We start from the raw sequence: 16,407 nt of genomic DNA, 5'->3' as shown, positions 1-16,407 counted from the left end.
GCAAAAAAGTGATCTAAGATTTCTGTAATTCTCAGATATTAACTTTAGACTTTGTTGAATATTCATAGTTAATAAACTTAGCTTACTGTTTAAAGAATATACAGAGCTTTTAACTTTCTAAAAAAATTAGGAAGATAGAGTGAGAAAAAAACAAAATCCTCTAACCAATAAAAGACAAAAGATAGTAGAAGATAAAGAAGTAGAAAAATAAATACAAGTATAAATCATGCTGCTATAAAGACATATGCACACGTATGTTTATTACGGCCCTATTCACAATAGCAAAGACTTGGAACCAATCCAAATGTCCATCAGTGATGGACTGGATTCAGAAAATGTGGCACATATACACCATGGAATACTATGCAGCCATAAGAAAGGATGAGTTCATGTCCTTTGTAGGACATGATGAAGCTGGAAACCATCATTCTCAGCAAACTGTCGCAAGGGCAAAAAAACCAAACACCACATGTTCTCACTCACAGGTGGGAATTGAACAATGAGAACACTTGGACACAGGAAGGGGAACATCACACACTGGGGACTGTTGTGGGGTGGGGGGAGGGGGGAGGGATAGCATTAGGAGATATACCTAATGTAAATGATGAGTTAATGGGTGAAGCACACCAACATGGCACATGTATACATTTGTAACAAACCTGCAAGTTGTGCACATGTACCCTAAAACTTAAAGTATAATAATAAAGTACAAGTAGAAACACATGTGAAGACAGTAGAATAAATACAGATATATCAGCAACCATAGTAAATTTTATAAATGAGTTAACTCTAATTAAAAGGTAAAAGTTGTCAGACATTATTTAAAGAAAACTATAAATATTTGAGTTTTACAAGAGATATACCTTTAACATAAAGATGCAATGATTGAAAGTCCAAGGATAAAAAATATGCTATGCAAATTATAACTGAAGGAACTGTAGTAACCGTATTAACATCAGGCAAGTAGACTTAAAGACAGAAGGTGTTACTAGGTACAGAGGGTTACTCATAGTAATGGAAATTCAATTCCTGAGGAGGATATAATAATTTTGACTTGTTTTTGTCTAAAAATGTAGCTTCATAATATGTAAAGCAAACATTTCCAGATCTATATGTAGAAATAGAAAAATAAAAGTACCTTGTACTTGAGAAACATTTGTACTACTTAAAAACTTGAGATATGATTCATATGCCATAAAATTTTTCAAAATGATTTGTAAACTCCTTTAAAGTCTACAGTTCAGTAGTTTTTAGTAGGACATATTCACGAGATTGTACCACCATCATCACCATCTGATCTAGGACATTTTCATCACTCCAGATAGCAGCCCTTAACCTGTCAGCAGTTGCTTCTGATCTCCTTTCTGCCCAGCCCCTGGTAACTATGAATTTACTTTCCGTCTCTGTGGATTTGCCTATTCTGAACATTTTATGAAAGTGGAGTCGAATATGTGACCCTTTGTGTCTGGCTTCTTTCATGTAGCTTAATGTTTTCAAGCTTCATGGATGCTGTAGCATGTATATTCTATCCTTTTTCATGGTTGAATAATGTTCCATTGTATGGACACATAGCATTTTGTTTATCCATTCATCGGTGGATGATTATTTGAGTTTCCAGTTTTTGGGTATTATGAATAATCCTACTATGAATATTCATGCACAAGTTTTTGCGTGGTCGTACGTTTTCCATTCTCTTGGTTATATACCTGGAAGAGGAATTGCTGGGTGATATGGTAATTCTGTGTTTAACTTTTTGATAAACCATTAAACTGTTTCCAAAGTGGCTGCAGCACTTTACATTCCCGCCAAGAAGGTATTAGGTTTCTAAGTTCGTCACATCCTCACCAACACTTGTTTTTAAGCTCTCTCTTTGATTACAGCCATCCTAGTGAGTATGAAATGTTATCTCACTGTGGTTTTGATTTGCATTTCCCTAAAAACTTGTCCTCTTAAACATTGAATCCAAACATGTAGCAATGTAGTCATGCAATTGGACTTTAAGATAACAACAATTGGCTGGGCGCGGTGGCTCACGCCTGTAATCCCAGCACTTTGAAAGGCCAAGTTGAGTGCATCATCTAAGGTCAGGAGTTTGTGACCAGCCTGGCCAACATGGTGAAACCCCGTCTCTGCTAAACACACACACACACACACACACACACACACACAATTAGTCTGGCGTGGTGGTGGGTGCGTGTAATCCTGCTTCTTGGGAGGCTGAGGCAGGAGAATCGCTTGAACCTGGGAGGCGGAGCTTGCAGTGAGCCGAGATTGCACCACTGCACTCCAGCCTGGGTGACAGAGCGAGACCCTGTGTAAAAAAAAAAAAGTAATCTCTTAAATTGTATGTGCATTTCAGCTTTCATTTCCACAGAAAGGTGGTAGTGTTTTTCATCAGGTGTCATGGAAGAATAACTTCTCCTCTCTGGCCATGTTAATGGGTTTGCTTCTTCAGCACATTCCAGCAAATAAATCATTAGTTGCTTGTAAGGCCTGTGTTGCTGTTATTCTCTGCAAAGTATAATATTAAGCTCTTTTTTTTTCTTTTTTGCTGAAGCTTTTTAAAAAGCATGTATTAGTTGCTATTCAACCCTTCTGAACGTCTTGCACAAAGTAAAGAGACAAGAGAGTTTCAAAATCTTTTGTATGTCGTGTACTTTTTTTTTGGTTGAAGAGGCCCTACCTTATACTGTGCTGAAATTTCTTTCTAAATACAGACCTAAAAGTCATGAATGAAGCAATTATACATCTGTAATTCCTAAGCCACTTACGGCCTTAGCCATGTCTGTCCTTTCTTTGCCAATGACAATTGCATGGCTACTTTATATCCTAATTTTTCATTTCATAACTATTTCTCGGGTTGCTGTGCTATACTCAGAAATCATGGCAAAGAATAGAGGAGAACAATTGTTAAGTTTTCGTTAATCTGCCATACCAAACTTAATCTACCATACCAAACTTTAAGGCAACTTCTATTTGTTTCTGCGTGCCCAAATATCTGATATACAAGACATGGATATTTTAATAATATCACTGATTGATACACAGTAAAATATAATTCAGAAAAACATATTTTAGTAGCATGTTTTGTAGAAGGGGCTTTGTACCTTGAAGTCATAACTTGGGCAGATTTAAACAATTCTTTGGCAGCCAAAAAACTACTGAAAATACCAGCGTATAGCAATTATTCTGAGGAGCTTTTTATTTAGTTTCTGCAGACTCAAAGCTATAAGAAATTATCTTTTAAAAGTATTATTATAAATCTGTCTTTTGAAGTTGTGCCTAATTTTTGCCTACCACTATCATTTTTTCTTTGTAGCTTGTCCTTTGTTCTGTCTGAATTGAAAATGATTTATCGTAGATGTAGCTGCACATAATTTTGGAGATTTGCTTTCTCATGAAATCTGAGGTGGCAAGAATCCCCAAAGAAGACTTTTTCTTCAAAGATGCATGGCCTGAATGATATTAAATAAGAACAATAAATTTGGTATAAACCACATTTTTATAAAAAAGCATGCATCTTGTTTAGCGTTATAAATGGTACTCATCAAGCAATTCTAAAATGATAAAAATTGTGATATAACATAATCTTTATTATGTTAATATATATTATACATTTAAATTTATAATTCATAGCATATAAAATGTTTATTTTGTACTACATATTTTATATTTTAAAAACATATATATATATTTTTTTGAGATGGAGTCTCGCTCTGTTGCCCAGGCTGTAGTGCAGTGGCGCAATCTCGGCTCACTGCAAGCTCCGCCTCCTGGGTTTACGCCATTCTCCTGCCTCAGCCTCCCGAGTAGCTGGGACTACAGGCGCCCGCCACCACGCCTGGCTAATTTTTTGTATTTTTAGTAGAGACAGGGTTTCACCGTGGTTTCGATCTCCTGACCTCGTGATCCGCCCGCCTTGGCCTCCCAAAGTGCTGGGATTACAAGCATGAGCCACCGCACCCGGCCGAAAGTTCTTAATAATTGTTTTTGGACATTAAATCAACAGTTTTTATAATAATAATTGCTTTATTTCACTTTTTAACGTAAGTATAAAATTTTAATGTTTCACTTTATGTTACATCTCAAATGCATACTTGCATTTCAAAGTGAATACAGTCATCCTTCAGTATCCGTGGGGGACCGGTTCCACCATCTACTATGGATACCAAAATCCGCAGATGCTCAAGTCCCTGATATGAAATGAGGCAGTATTTGCATATAATCTATGCACATTCACTTGTATCCTTTCAATCATCTTGAGATTATTTATAATACCTAATACAAAGTAAATGCTATGTAAACAGTGTTACACTGTATTGTTCAGGGAATAATGACAAGAAAAAAGTTCCTACATGGTCAGTACAGATGTGTTTTCTTTGTAGTTTTGTTTTAATTTAAAAATGTGTGGGTACACAGTAGGTGTATATATTTATGGAGTGCATGAGGTATTTTGATACAGGTGTGCAATGTGTAATAATCACATCAAGGTAAATGGGGCATCTATCGCCTCAAACATTTATCCTTTCTTTGTGTTACAAACCATCCAATTATACTCCCACGTAAACGGACTCTCACTCTCTCTGTCGCCCAGGCTGGAGTGCAGTGACACGATCTTGGCTCACTGCAACCTCCCAGGTTCAAGCAATTCTCCTGCCTCAGCCTCCTGAGTAGCTGGGATTACAGCCACGCTGCACCATGCCCAGCTAATTTTTGTATTTTTAGTAGAGATGGGGTTTCACCATGTTGGTCAGACTGGTCTTGAACTCCTGACCTTGTGATCCACCTGCCTTGGCCTCCCAAAGTGCTGGGATTAGAGGTGTGAGCCACCGCGCCTGGCCTCCCACAGTTATTTTTAAATGTATGATAAGTTATTGCTGATTGTAGTTACCCTGTTGTGCTATTAGATACTAGATCTTATTCATTCTAACTAAATATATTTTTGTACCCATTAACTATCCCCACTCCCACTCTAGATGTGAATTTTTTACAAAAAAATATTTTTAATCCATGGTTGGTTGAATCCACAGATGCAGAACCCACAGATAGAGGGGGGTAACTGTGTTCTGATATTAACAACAAATTCCAATGACACGCCTCACTCTCACATCTGGCAGGGTTACGATGTGGATTTGAAATTAACCTCAGTGATCACTCTGTTGTCAAGAATGCAGTGAGGCCTTAAACTATCTCATATGCTCCAACCTAAAGCTAATCCCTTCACTTGGTCACCTTGTCCCTACACTTTACCTCCTCAAGGGTTTCACAACAGAAATTCTCTACGGTCTGTCCTGCCTCACCAGTTTTGTCTGCTGATCAAGATCACTATCAGCATACAGGCATGCTGTAGTAGAAATGAAAATAGAACCCGGCTCTTGATTCAGCTCCCTCTTCTGCCCCAGTTACCATCCCATTTATGTATTCCCTTTCTTATTTATTTTTGAGATGGAGTTTTGCTCTTGTTGCCCAGGCTATAGTGCAGTAGTGTGATCTCGGCTCACTGCAACCTCTGCCTTCCTGGTTCAAGTGATTCTCCTGCCTCAGCCTCCCAAGTAGCTGGGATTACAGGCACCCGCCACCACACCTAGCTAATTTTTGTATTTTTAGTAGAGATGGGGTTTCACCATGTTGGCCAGGCTGGTCTTGAACTCCTGACCTCAGGTGATCCACCCGCCTCGGCCTCCTAAATTGCTGGGATTGAAGGCGTAAACTACCGCACCCAGCCTATGTGTCCCCTTTCTAGCCTGTGTTCTGGAATGAGTCGTCTACATTAACGGTCTTAGATTTCTCTTCACCCTCCCTTCCCGATCCCATTCCAGTTGGCTTCCCAAATCCCATGACTCCCAACTCCACTCAAGCTGCCTGTGTCCAGTCACCAACATTTACCACATACTAAATCCGGCGGTCGATCCTCAGTGTTGCTTTAACCTCACCTGTTGGTGGCGTGGTTCCTTGACTCAGGTGTTCCAGAGCTTGTCCTCATCCCCTTTCTTGGTCTGCACTTTGTTAATTGCTGCAGGTTCTTGCCTTTAAATACCAACTCTCTGTCAGCTCCGAAATTTGTATCTCCATCCCAAACCTCTTTCTGGACCATCAGGATTGATATTCAGCAGCCTGCGTGGTGTCTCCACTCCACTCCACTGCAATACAGCAGGTCCAAGCTGAGCTACTGATGTCCCCCAGAAACTTGCCCCATGACCTTTCCCATCTCAGGTCACAGCGACCAGCACTTCTTGTTTCTCAGGCCCAGCCTGTGGGGGACATTCTTAAACCCCCTTTATTTCTCTCCCCCTACAAACAATCCATGAATTGCAACAACCCTCTCGTGTCTGCTTCCCGAATACTTCCAGAAATTGAACACTTCTCACTACCTCCACCACTGTCCCCTGAGCCAGCATCGTCTCCCATATGGATTACTGCATGGCACCAGTGATCCTTCTAAGTTATCATCACCGTGGTGTTCAAATGTTCAAACCATGCAGTGGCTCCCATTTCATTCAGAGTCAAAGCCCTGCTCTTAAAGGCCCTGCATGATCAGGCCCCTGTATCTCTCTGTCCTCATCTCCTGCCTTCTTGCCATCACCTCCCACGCTGTCCTCCTAGCCTTTCCTTGGACACCAGGGACACCAGGTCATGCTCCTTCCTGAGGGCCTTGGTACGAGCTGTTCTCTCTGCTTGGACAGTGCTTCCTCCAGGTTCTATCTTGTTTGCCTGCGTGGAGAACTCCCACTGTGTTCCGATCTTTGTTCAGCTGATGTCTTTCCAGGAAGACCTCCTCTCTGCAGGCCCCTCCCCACTGCATTCCCAGGCCTCCTTCCCTTATTACTTTTTTTTTTCTTTTGAGATGGAGTCTCACTCTGTTGCCCAGGCTGGAGTGCAGTGGAATGATCTTGGCTCACTGCAACTTCCACTTTCAGGGTTCAAGCAATTTCTGGCTAATTTTTGTATTTTTAGTAGAGACGGGGTTTCACCATGTTGGCCAGGCTGGTCTTGAACTCCTGACCTCAAGTGATCTGCCTGTCTCGGCCTCTCAAAGTGCTAGGATTACAGGCGTGAATCACTGGGCCTGGCCCCCTTATTACTTTTTAAATTTTTGCAATGGAGTTTATTACCTTTGAATATACTCTACAGTTTACTTATTCATTCTGTTAATTTTTGTTGTCTTTCTTCCCTAGCTGGAACAGAAATTTCAAAGAGAAGAGATCTTTGTTTTGTCCACTGATACATCCCAAGCATGTGAAACAGTGTTCAGCATGTTGTTTATGGTCATTACAATTTGTCCTTTACTTTTTAATAAATGCAATGTTGCAGAATTAGATCTTTGGCTATTAGGCCTTCCAAGGCTGAGCCTGAAAAATGATAGTTTAGGCCTCCTAAGGCTTAAAGATCAAGTTCTGTGCATCCCTATCGGATGTGCACAGGCCCCTTCCACTCCCACTCACATATCTCTGGGGCTGAAAAGCTTTGTCTACTTCCTTTAACTTAAATCTGCCTTCTCTTTTCTTTTTCCTAGGCCAAATCTCCATTCCAGGACTTTCTATTTTGTTTTGGCTAGGGTTGAAATGGCCCTCATTTATTCCCAGGAATTCCCCTTTGCTCTTAATTTCTTTGTTCAAGACCCCTGGCAACTTGACATCATAACTGGACTTTGCTCCTCCTGAGAGGAGGGTGGATGGGGGTTGCTGGACAGAGGTGTCTGTCCATAAGGAGGAGGTGAGGAGGAGAGGGCTATATCTTGATCCGGGGGCCCAAGTGACTGTACTATCATAGAAGCCACATTTTTCATCTTATTCTCATGACTAAAAGAAATTTTGCCAATGTTTTCCTAAAATTCAGATATACTGTATTTAAAGCGTTAGCAGAGTGCCCTCAAAAATGAGTTACGTGAATGAATAACTGATCTGTAAACCTGTTACTGATTAAAAAGTGAAACAGCAAATGAGACTAGTTTGATATGATCGCTTTTTCCCACGTGACTTCACTGTACTGATTCTGAGCGAGCGTGGCTTTTATTCTCCTGTGTGTGCATTTTGTATGTGTTTCTGTTTCCCACTGACTATCTGTGATACAGGAATTCTCAAGGAAGCAGCTGTGCCTTCTGGGTCTGTTGGAGCTCTGACTCAGAGCAATGGACATGGCACACCAACAAGATTTAATTTTTTTAAAAAGCGTTTCTTATATTTTCTAAACCCTGGACACTAGAAAGAAGGCCTGGGAAGAGGATGATTCCTGGGTACCAGGGATTCATTACCAAGCCAAGCACCTTGCCAGACCACTTTGTTACACCACTCTTATGCCAGTTCATTGTAACTGTAGCTTTTGTTCCCAGGGATTTGGGTATTTTCACTGTCTGCTTTGGGTTAAGATCACTGAACATTTTGGAAAGGAGACACTGAAGGAGTATCTTGCTAATGTTTTAAAAAAAGTCTCAGGCCAGAAATAGTGGCTGACGCCTGTAATCCCAGCACTTTAGGAGGCCGAGGCTGGCGGATTACTTGAGGTCAGGAGTTTGAGACCAGCCTGGCCAACATGGTGAAACCCCGTCTCTACTAAAAATACAAAAATTAGCCGGGCATGGTGGTGGGTGCCTGTAGTCCCAGCTACTCGGGATACTGAGGCAGGAGAATGGCTTGAGTCCTGGGAGGCCGAGGTTTCAGTGAGCTGAGATTGTACCACTGCACTCCAGCCTGGGTAACAGAGTGAGACTCTGTCCCCCCCCCCCAAAAAAAAGTCTCAGCCTATCAGCAAGACACATCTGGGGTTAGTGCTAACTTCGTAGCATTCTGTGGGATCATTAAACCCAGATGAAGTAAAATTGTTCCTAGATGTATATTTTTCTCACACAAATAAAAACGAAGGATACAAGGGTGGGCCAAGGAGTTCGTGGTTTTTACAACCCATGTTAAGTTTTTGCTAACATTTGAAGAAAAATGGAGATGCTGGTATTGCTTAAACCATTTGGGAATTCCCTTATGTTTGATAGATTCTGCTACTGCTCAACATGACCAGAAGTGAGAGGATGAATGTAGGGTGCATGTCTTTCGGATGGTCCCCTGCAGGCAAAGGGGCTAGCCTTCGACAATTTCTCCACACGCTTAGGGGCTAGCTGGTATTCCAATTAAACCAACATGTTTTCATCACAGACTTCATAGCCATCAAGCAATCACAGCCTTACCAAATGGAGAAAAGGAGCGTGCTTGGAGCGCGTCCACAGGAGCGCGCCTCCCTCTGCGCGCCTCTGGGAATGTTTGCGGTGCTGAAGTCAGACCCGGATTGCACCAAGCCCAGCTTATCCTCCCCAGTTCTGCCAGGGTTTTTTTTTTCCTCTTGTTTGTTCGTTTCTTTTTCCCTCTCTTTGATTTAACTTTTGCTCCTTGACTAAATATGTGCTTAATGCTAGACAAAGGACACTTCATACCCAAGTCTGTGTCTTTGTTCCAAGATCTGCAATTTCATTTGGTTCCTGTCGGCTTTACAAGTTCAAAACTATGCCCCCGTTTAGGAAATGAATTCAAAGCATGGGGCAAGGGAGACATTCGACAAACCCGGATGCTCTGGAAAACATTGCCCTTCCTCGAGTTTCTTTCAGTAAAATCTGAATTTTGTTCCCGGGAGGAGTTGGGTTTGTGATTCCTACAGCGTAAGTTGCACCGAAATACTACATCGTGTTCTTTGGGACATACATTCTGTTTCAGAATAAGAATGATATTCTTCCTTTCCTAAAATGTGAGGGTTTTATATGGACCTTTTTAAAATAAAAAATTGGAAGCCCTTGGAGTCAAGGCCAGAGGGAGACTCGCGGAAACCAAAGACAGAAAATATTTGGGCCCCTCGTACTCAGACATGAACCACACTGAAATGTGTCCCGATACAATTCTTCAAAATCCTGGCTTTTCACAGGATGATTTATTATTGAAAAAGTTGTTTGCTTCAGAATCTGAATTGTTTTAAAAGATTCTGTTGGTTGCCCCTGCTTTGCAGACGCCTTTTGTACGTTCTTCCGGATGCAGCGCTGCGAGGGGCGACTTTACCTCGGCGTTTGACAGGTACGCAGCATTCCCGCACCCGCCTGCGCCTCGCGAGCAGAAAGACGGCGAACTCTGCACCGCTCCACCACACTGGGGACCCGCGGGCCGCCCGGGACCCGCCCCGGCCAGACCCCTCCCCTACAGAGACCTTGTCCTCGCCCCGCCCCCGGCCGCGTCCCCGCCCCCAACAGCCCCGCCCCCGCCAGCCCCCTCTCCTACCGAGACCTCGTCCCCGCCCACCCGCCCCGCCCCGCCCCCCCCGGCAGAGGCCCCGCCTCGGCCCCGGCCAGCCCCGCCCCTGCTTGCGCGAGGCCTAGGGCTGCGGGCGCGGAGCCGCGAGCCCCAGCCAATGAGCGCCGGCGGGCCGGTTGCCCAGGCGACCAGCGCGCGGCTCCGCCCCCCGCGCCGAGGCTCCCGCGCGCGGCTGAGTGCGGAGACTGGAGTGGGAACCCGGGTCCCCGCGCTGAGAGAACACGCGATGACCACGTGGAGCCTCCGGCGGAGGCCGGGCCGCACGCTGGGACTCCTGCTGCTGGTCGTCTTGGGCTTCCTGGTGCTCCGCAGGTGAGAGAGAGCTTCGCGCAGCACCTGCCGGACCCCACATTCCCCAGCCCTCCGCACCTCGGGTTCTCTTCTCCCGCGACCCGCGAATCCCGAGTTCCCGGGGGGAGCAGCCCCAGCTGCTTCTTTCTGGGAGCTCCCCAATATCCCCGAGTTCCCCTGCGGCTCCAGGCGCTCTACTCCTGCCTGGCGATCCAGGCCTCTGGGCGACACCTGGCGTGCCCTCGGGAGCCGGCGTCTGTGCCCCGAGCCGCCCACCCCGCCGCGCCTGTGATGCCCGGCTCTGCCCCTCGTGGACGCCCGCTGCCCTCCAGCCGTCAGAGCCCTCTCAGACGCACCCCGTCGCGGCCCCGTCCCCACTGCTCCGCGGAGAGCTCCCTCTGCTCTTCCCCCAGGTCCCCCTTTTCCTCCCAAGCCTCTGGGAGGCGCCTTATTCCGCAGAGGCCGGCGCTTCAGCCTGGCAGCTATGGTCTAGCCAGCTCGCCTGGCAAGGTCATAAGAACAATGTCCGTGGGCCTCCAAGATCCCGGGCCATGATTTATTTGCACAGTTCTAGATCGGATAGGTCGTCTCTCTCCCCTTTCCCACCATTCACCTGTTACCAGCTCACCCTTTCCTCTCCCCCTTTTACAAAATGTTGTTTATGGCAAATGAGTGGCTTCAGTGATACTGTGGTTTACCCACAGCCTGTGAAAAAGTTTTCTGGGTGCCCTAGCTCAGCATTTTTCTAAACTGTGCCTGTTTTAAGGATTCTACAGCCCTGACCCTATCTTTCAGGTCAGCACTTTCCATATTCAAAACCTCCAGTGGGAAGCCGACCGGCAGTATCGAATGAACTGAACGGTTGGAACTGGGGGCAGGCCCTACACCGCTCAGCTTTGTCATTCGCTTCTTTTTTATCCCCCTTCTTAGTTTCTCTGAACTTCCCCTGGGAGATAGGGAAGTTTTTGATGGAGATAAATATCTGGAAGTCTTTTGTGGCCACAAGAACACATTGACAAACTCTATGTTTACATCTTGTCAAGACTTGATTCTTGTTTCTGAGATAGTGGGGACGTCATAATATTGTTTGGGAGCAGGACGGATTTTCTTCTCATTCTGGGGCCCAGAAAACTTCAGGTATTTAATTTCTCCAGTTGTTCCCAAGATGTTTTCTGTCCTGCCTAAGATCTCTCAGCCATTCCTCTCTGAAGATTGGCCCTGGCTCCTGTGGGATGCTCAGCTTTCCTCCCTGTGCAAGGCTTATGCAAACCCCAGAAGAATTACTCAGGGCAGCAGCAGCAGATCCTCCTGCACACAGCAGGGTAGCAAGGCGCCCAAGCTGCCAAGAGAAAGGCTAGTGGCTGCAGGCCTGTTGTTGATCAGGGATACAGGAGTCCGTGCAGGGGACCCAGGCAGGTCACTATTTGGGGCAGCACTGTGGGCTTGAGATGGGCCGAGTGGCACACCCAAAAAGTCCCTAGGAAAAGGTATGTGAAGGAGGCTGAGGGTTTGCTATTGTTTGGTGGGACAGAGGTGAGGTGTCAGGGAGCTGACCTAGCTGGGAAGAAGCCTGAGCTTCCTTGAGGTGAGGTAACCGTGTCACCACCTAGGTGGGGTGGCCACACTGGGAGTCAGTCTTGGGCCATTGGAGCGGTGTGGAATGGCAACAGAGAATAAACAGCTGCGACCAAAGCCTGTGAAAACAGTTTGACGTGCCTGGGAAAGATGTTTTTCTTGCCTCTCCATCCTTCTAGCAGGTAGGACAGAAGCTCAAGGAGCTCTGAACCAAGTCCAGGACCGTCTCTTCGGATCCTGCGGAATACGTGTCTTTTTGGCGTCTTTTTGATTTTTTCACCCTCATGGGTACCTTCTGCCAGTTCCTCCTGTCTGACTTGGGCTGGACACCAATGATTATGAGTTGCTGTAATATCTCTGGAGGCAGGAGGAGAACATCCTCTTTGTCTTTCCCTCTTCCTGTCTTGCCCCCGCTCTGACTGGGTCATTAACTGAGTGGGAGGTGGGGCCTCTCCCAGCTGTTACTGGGGAGTGTTGAGGTGGCAGGTGGAATATAGGTCACGTGGAAACTGGCCACCAAGTTCACTCTTTGTGGAGCCGAGCTGTCAGGAGCAGCCCCTTTCCTGTAGCAGAAGGCAGGTATTTGGACGGTGGCTGGCATGGGCTGGGGGATGTTTGGCTGTAGCTTTTCTTTTTTTTTCATCAACTTTTCCTTGGGCTGGTTCATGGTCAGTCATAGCTGGTGGGTTACATCATATCAAAAAACTAGGATGACCAGGTTGACTTTTGGGGGGGATTTCAGTCTTAGAATTTTTATTTTTATTTTTTTTAAGCTTAAACAGTGGTCTTTCTTAAAAATTACCTTTATTGGAGTTTAATTGTTATGCAACAAACTGCACATAGTTAACACGTACAATTTGATACGCTTTGACATATATCTAAATCCAGCTGTGAATCTATCACCACAGTTAAGATTGTGAAAACAGCCATCAGCCCCCAAAGTTTCCATGTACCTCTCTGTCAGCCCTCCCTCCTACTCCTCCCTGCTCCCCAGCCGCAAGCAACCACTGATCTGTTGCTTTCCGACACGATATATTGGTTTGCATTTTCTAGTGTTTTATAGAATTGTAATCTTAAAGCATGTTCTCTTTTTTGGTCTGGCTTCTTTCACTCAGCGTATTATTTTGAGGTCTGCGATGCATGTATCAGTGTGAACCGTGCCTTTGCGCCAGTTGCCTTTCATTCTCTTTCCTATTCCCACTCCATGAACACAAGAATGCCTGCTTGATATTATCTAAAGGCATGGTTCTCATTCATGATTTTTTCCTTTATATAAATGAATCACCGAGCAAAAATACAGTCAACGCTGCATCTCTCATACCTGAAATTTTAGCTGGGAAAGTTGGGAGAGGGGAAAGCCTTCAGGGGGGCAGCCAGCATCATGCTTCTAAGAGGTAAGTTCATTTCTTCTCTGAGGTCCGTCTCACACACTGCCCTGCCCTGCTGTTTTCTTTACTCCAGACCCCAAATTCTTCCTATAGAAAGGAAAAGGAGGAGATGTGTCAAACTCCTCCTGAACAAGGTGACTAACTTAGCAATGCAGGTCGCCTTTGTTTTGATGTGAATTATGGCCAGTGCTGTCTTCCAAGGGTATGTGGCCAAATCATGCCTCTCCTTGAGCTTCTGGGAGGTAATTGATTTTATGGGCCTTGCCTATTCTAGACTCTTCTCTGCTTGGGGCCTGAGTCATATTTCATGGAATGTTCAAACTCCTTCAACAGTGTTCCTTTCATCTTGTAGTAGTAAAGTTTTCAGCATCGGGGAAGTGTCTCTTTCAGCAGGTGATCAGCTGTTGGATACAGGTGGTGAGGGATAGGTCTGAGCCACCCTGTGCTAGGAAGATCGAGTTGGCTCTGGGATTCTTACAGGACCGTGCTAGCCAGCAGCAGAAGGAGACCAGAGTTGTCTTGGAGCAGCCATAGTATTGGTATAGGTGCGATTCAAGGGAGGGACTGGGCTACCAAGAAGACTGGGGACAAAGAGCCTTGGCTGCAGAAATAGCAGAAAGTTGACCAAAGGGTTCTTCCCACCTTAAGGTAAGGAAGTGGCAAGTGAAATAAAAGCATGTAGTCCTTGATGACGTGATGCAGAGTTCCACGAGGTCATGTCAGACGCCCTTCTGGGAAGAATTCAGGAGATGCTGCAGCTTGCGGAGAAAGATTGAGAACATTTGGACCTGAAAAGGACTCTGGGGTCTAGGCACGTCCTCCCTCCCTCTCTCACCACTATCACACAGCAGGGGCAGGGTTTTTTGGTGTCAATGTTGGGATATTTGCTGCTTCCTCTCCACTCAGTTTTAGCTTTTGCTTAATCTATTGCCCTGGGTATTAAAGACCGTATTGAAAAAGAGTTCTCATGGTGTGGATGTCTCCTGGGATAGAAAGGCAGCAGGTGTTTTTAGAGGCTCCTGCTAATGAGGTAGATGTTTCTTGACTGGTGTCTGCCTGTTAGAGACTCCGTGTTGATACAGCTTCTGTTCTTTGACACTCAGCAAAACAGTTAGTGGGCTTGTTCCTTTCAAGCACAGATTGTATTTTTTTCCCTTAAGAAGTTATTTTGTGAGTAGGTAATTTATGAACACGGTAAGTATTCAGAGTGTGAAGGGGAGTACAGTGAAAAGAAACTGCCACTCCTGGCCCCTAGGCTAGGCACCCTTCCCTATCCCCTCTTCATATCAGCCGTTATTACTGATAATGGCTTCTTTCAGAGATATTCTATGCATATGCAAGAAGAGAGCTACACATATTATCCCACTTGTCCATTAGACACATAATTTATTTAAACAGTCTTCTATTGATGGACATCGATTGTTTGCAATCTTTTAGCTACTGTAATCAATGATGCTGCAGATACCTGTTGGATGTGTTTCTATAAGTAGAACTGCTGACCGTAGGACAGATTCATTTTAAATCTTGATAGACATTTCCAAAATAGTGCATTTCATTTCTGTTGGATCAGTGCAAAGGAGATTCTGAGCCTAACTCGACAGGGCCGAGTCGGTTCTTGAGTCTTGGAAGAACCAGCGCATCTCTTGTATATCTTCGTAGATAAGTCCTATGTGGTGGATTAAAAAAAATTTAACACAGTTATGTTTTTCCGTATCTGTGAGATCATTTCATTTAGAGTCTACAAGCAGCTCGAAGATCAGGGGCTTGTTGTCAAGAGTAGAGGCCTTGCGTTATCTAACAGAGCTTTCACTTCTCTCTGGGTGAGACACAATCCTTTTCCTCTTTATGACGCTGTCCACGGTTCCAAACTACTGCAAAAGTACAGAGTCACATAATGTTAGAACACTTTTTGTTGTTGTTGTTGTTGTTATGTGGTTGATTAGAGTGAGGGGTTTTTGTTACTTTACTCTTGGATCTCAGGCCGGGCGCGGTGGCTCACGCCTGTAATCCCAGCAGTTTGGGAGGCCGAGGCGGGCGGATCACGAGGTCAGGAGATCGAGACCACGGTGAAACCCCGTCTCTACTAAAAATACAAAAAAAAAAATTGGCCGGGCGTGGTGGCGGGCGCTTGTAGTCCCAGCTACTCGGAGAGGCTGAGGCAGGAGAATGGGGTGAACCTGGGAGGCGGAGCTTGCAGTGAGCCGAGATCGCGCCACTGCACTCCAGCCTGGGCGACAGAGCGAGACTCCGTCTCAAAAAAAAAAAAAAAAAAAAAGAAAAAGTACTATTGGATCTCAAGGTTTTGGTCTAGTAAACTCTTCTTCATGTGCTCACTTCCTACAGTCTTTAGGAAATACTGCTCTCTGAACCACCAATATTGCTTCTGGGTCAGAGCCTGGATGTGAGGCCAGGGTTCCTGGCTTACCTGGGAGCCTTTTCAGAGGAAAAAGCAGAGAAGCTAGGATTGCAGGAGTGCTGTGGGCCTCTTGCTGGGGCCCTCACATCTCTGCAAAATGCATATACTTGCCTTGGGAGTGGCAGGCCCAAGCCCTTGGGCGTATTTAATGCCTCTCCCGGCAAACAGGAGTCCAACACCTTGGGCCCAGACCAAGGGGCACATACAGAAAGCTGGGCCAGAAACAGGGACCGACTTCCATTTCCCTGAGGCTGAAGTTGTTGGAGCCCGGGGTTGGTCCAGGAGGCAGTATTTTGGAGTAGAGGGTGTTAAGGGCACTATCTGGGCCAAAGAGTGAATAGTTCCTTCTTCAGGCCCTCAAATTCTTTTGCCGAGGGTGGAGAGAACATGGCTGAAGGCTGCTGGGACCAAAATATCCCCAAACAGACAGTTTAGGGCAGCAGGATGTCCAAGGAAT

General features: G+C 45.3%; 1 protein-coding gene across 2 annotated transcripts in view; it reads left to right on the top strand.

The window, feature by feature from the left end:
- Positions 1–10,436: 10,436 nt before the first annotated feature.
- GLB1L2 (galactosidase beta 1 like 2) overlaps positions 10,437–16,407 on the top strand; it is a 47,918-nt gene continuing 41,947 nt past the window's right edge. For both annotated transcript variants that reach the window (XM_030828740.1, XM_030828741.1), the window contains exon 1: positions 10,437–10,592. In XM_030828740.1, coding sequence (XP_030684600.1) covers positions 10,507–10,592 — 86 coding nt within the window. In that variant the 5' untranslated portion in view covers positions 10,437–10,506. The remainder of the gene's footprint in view (positions 10,593–16,407) is intronic.

Source organism: Nomascus leucogenys, chromosome 15 (genome assembly GCF_006542625.1).
Source record: "Nomascus leucogenys isolate Asia chromosome 15, Asia_NLE_v1, whole genome shotgun sequence".
NCBI lineage: Eukaryota > Metazoa > Chordata > Mammalia > Primates > Hylobatidae > Nomascus > Nomascus leucogenys.
The sequence above is the reverse complement of the archived record's forward strand: the minus strand, read 5'-3'. Positions and strand labels throughout refer to the sequence as shown.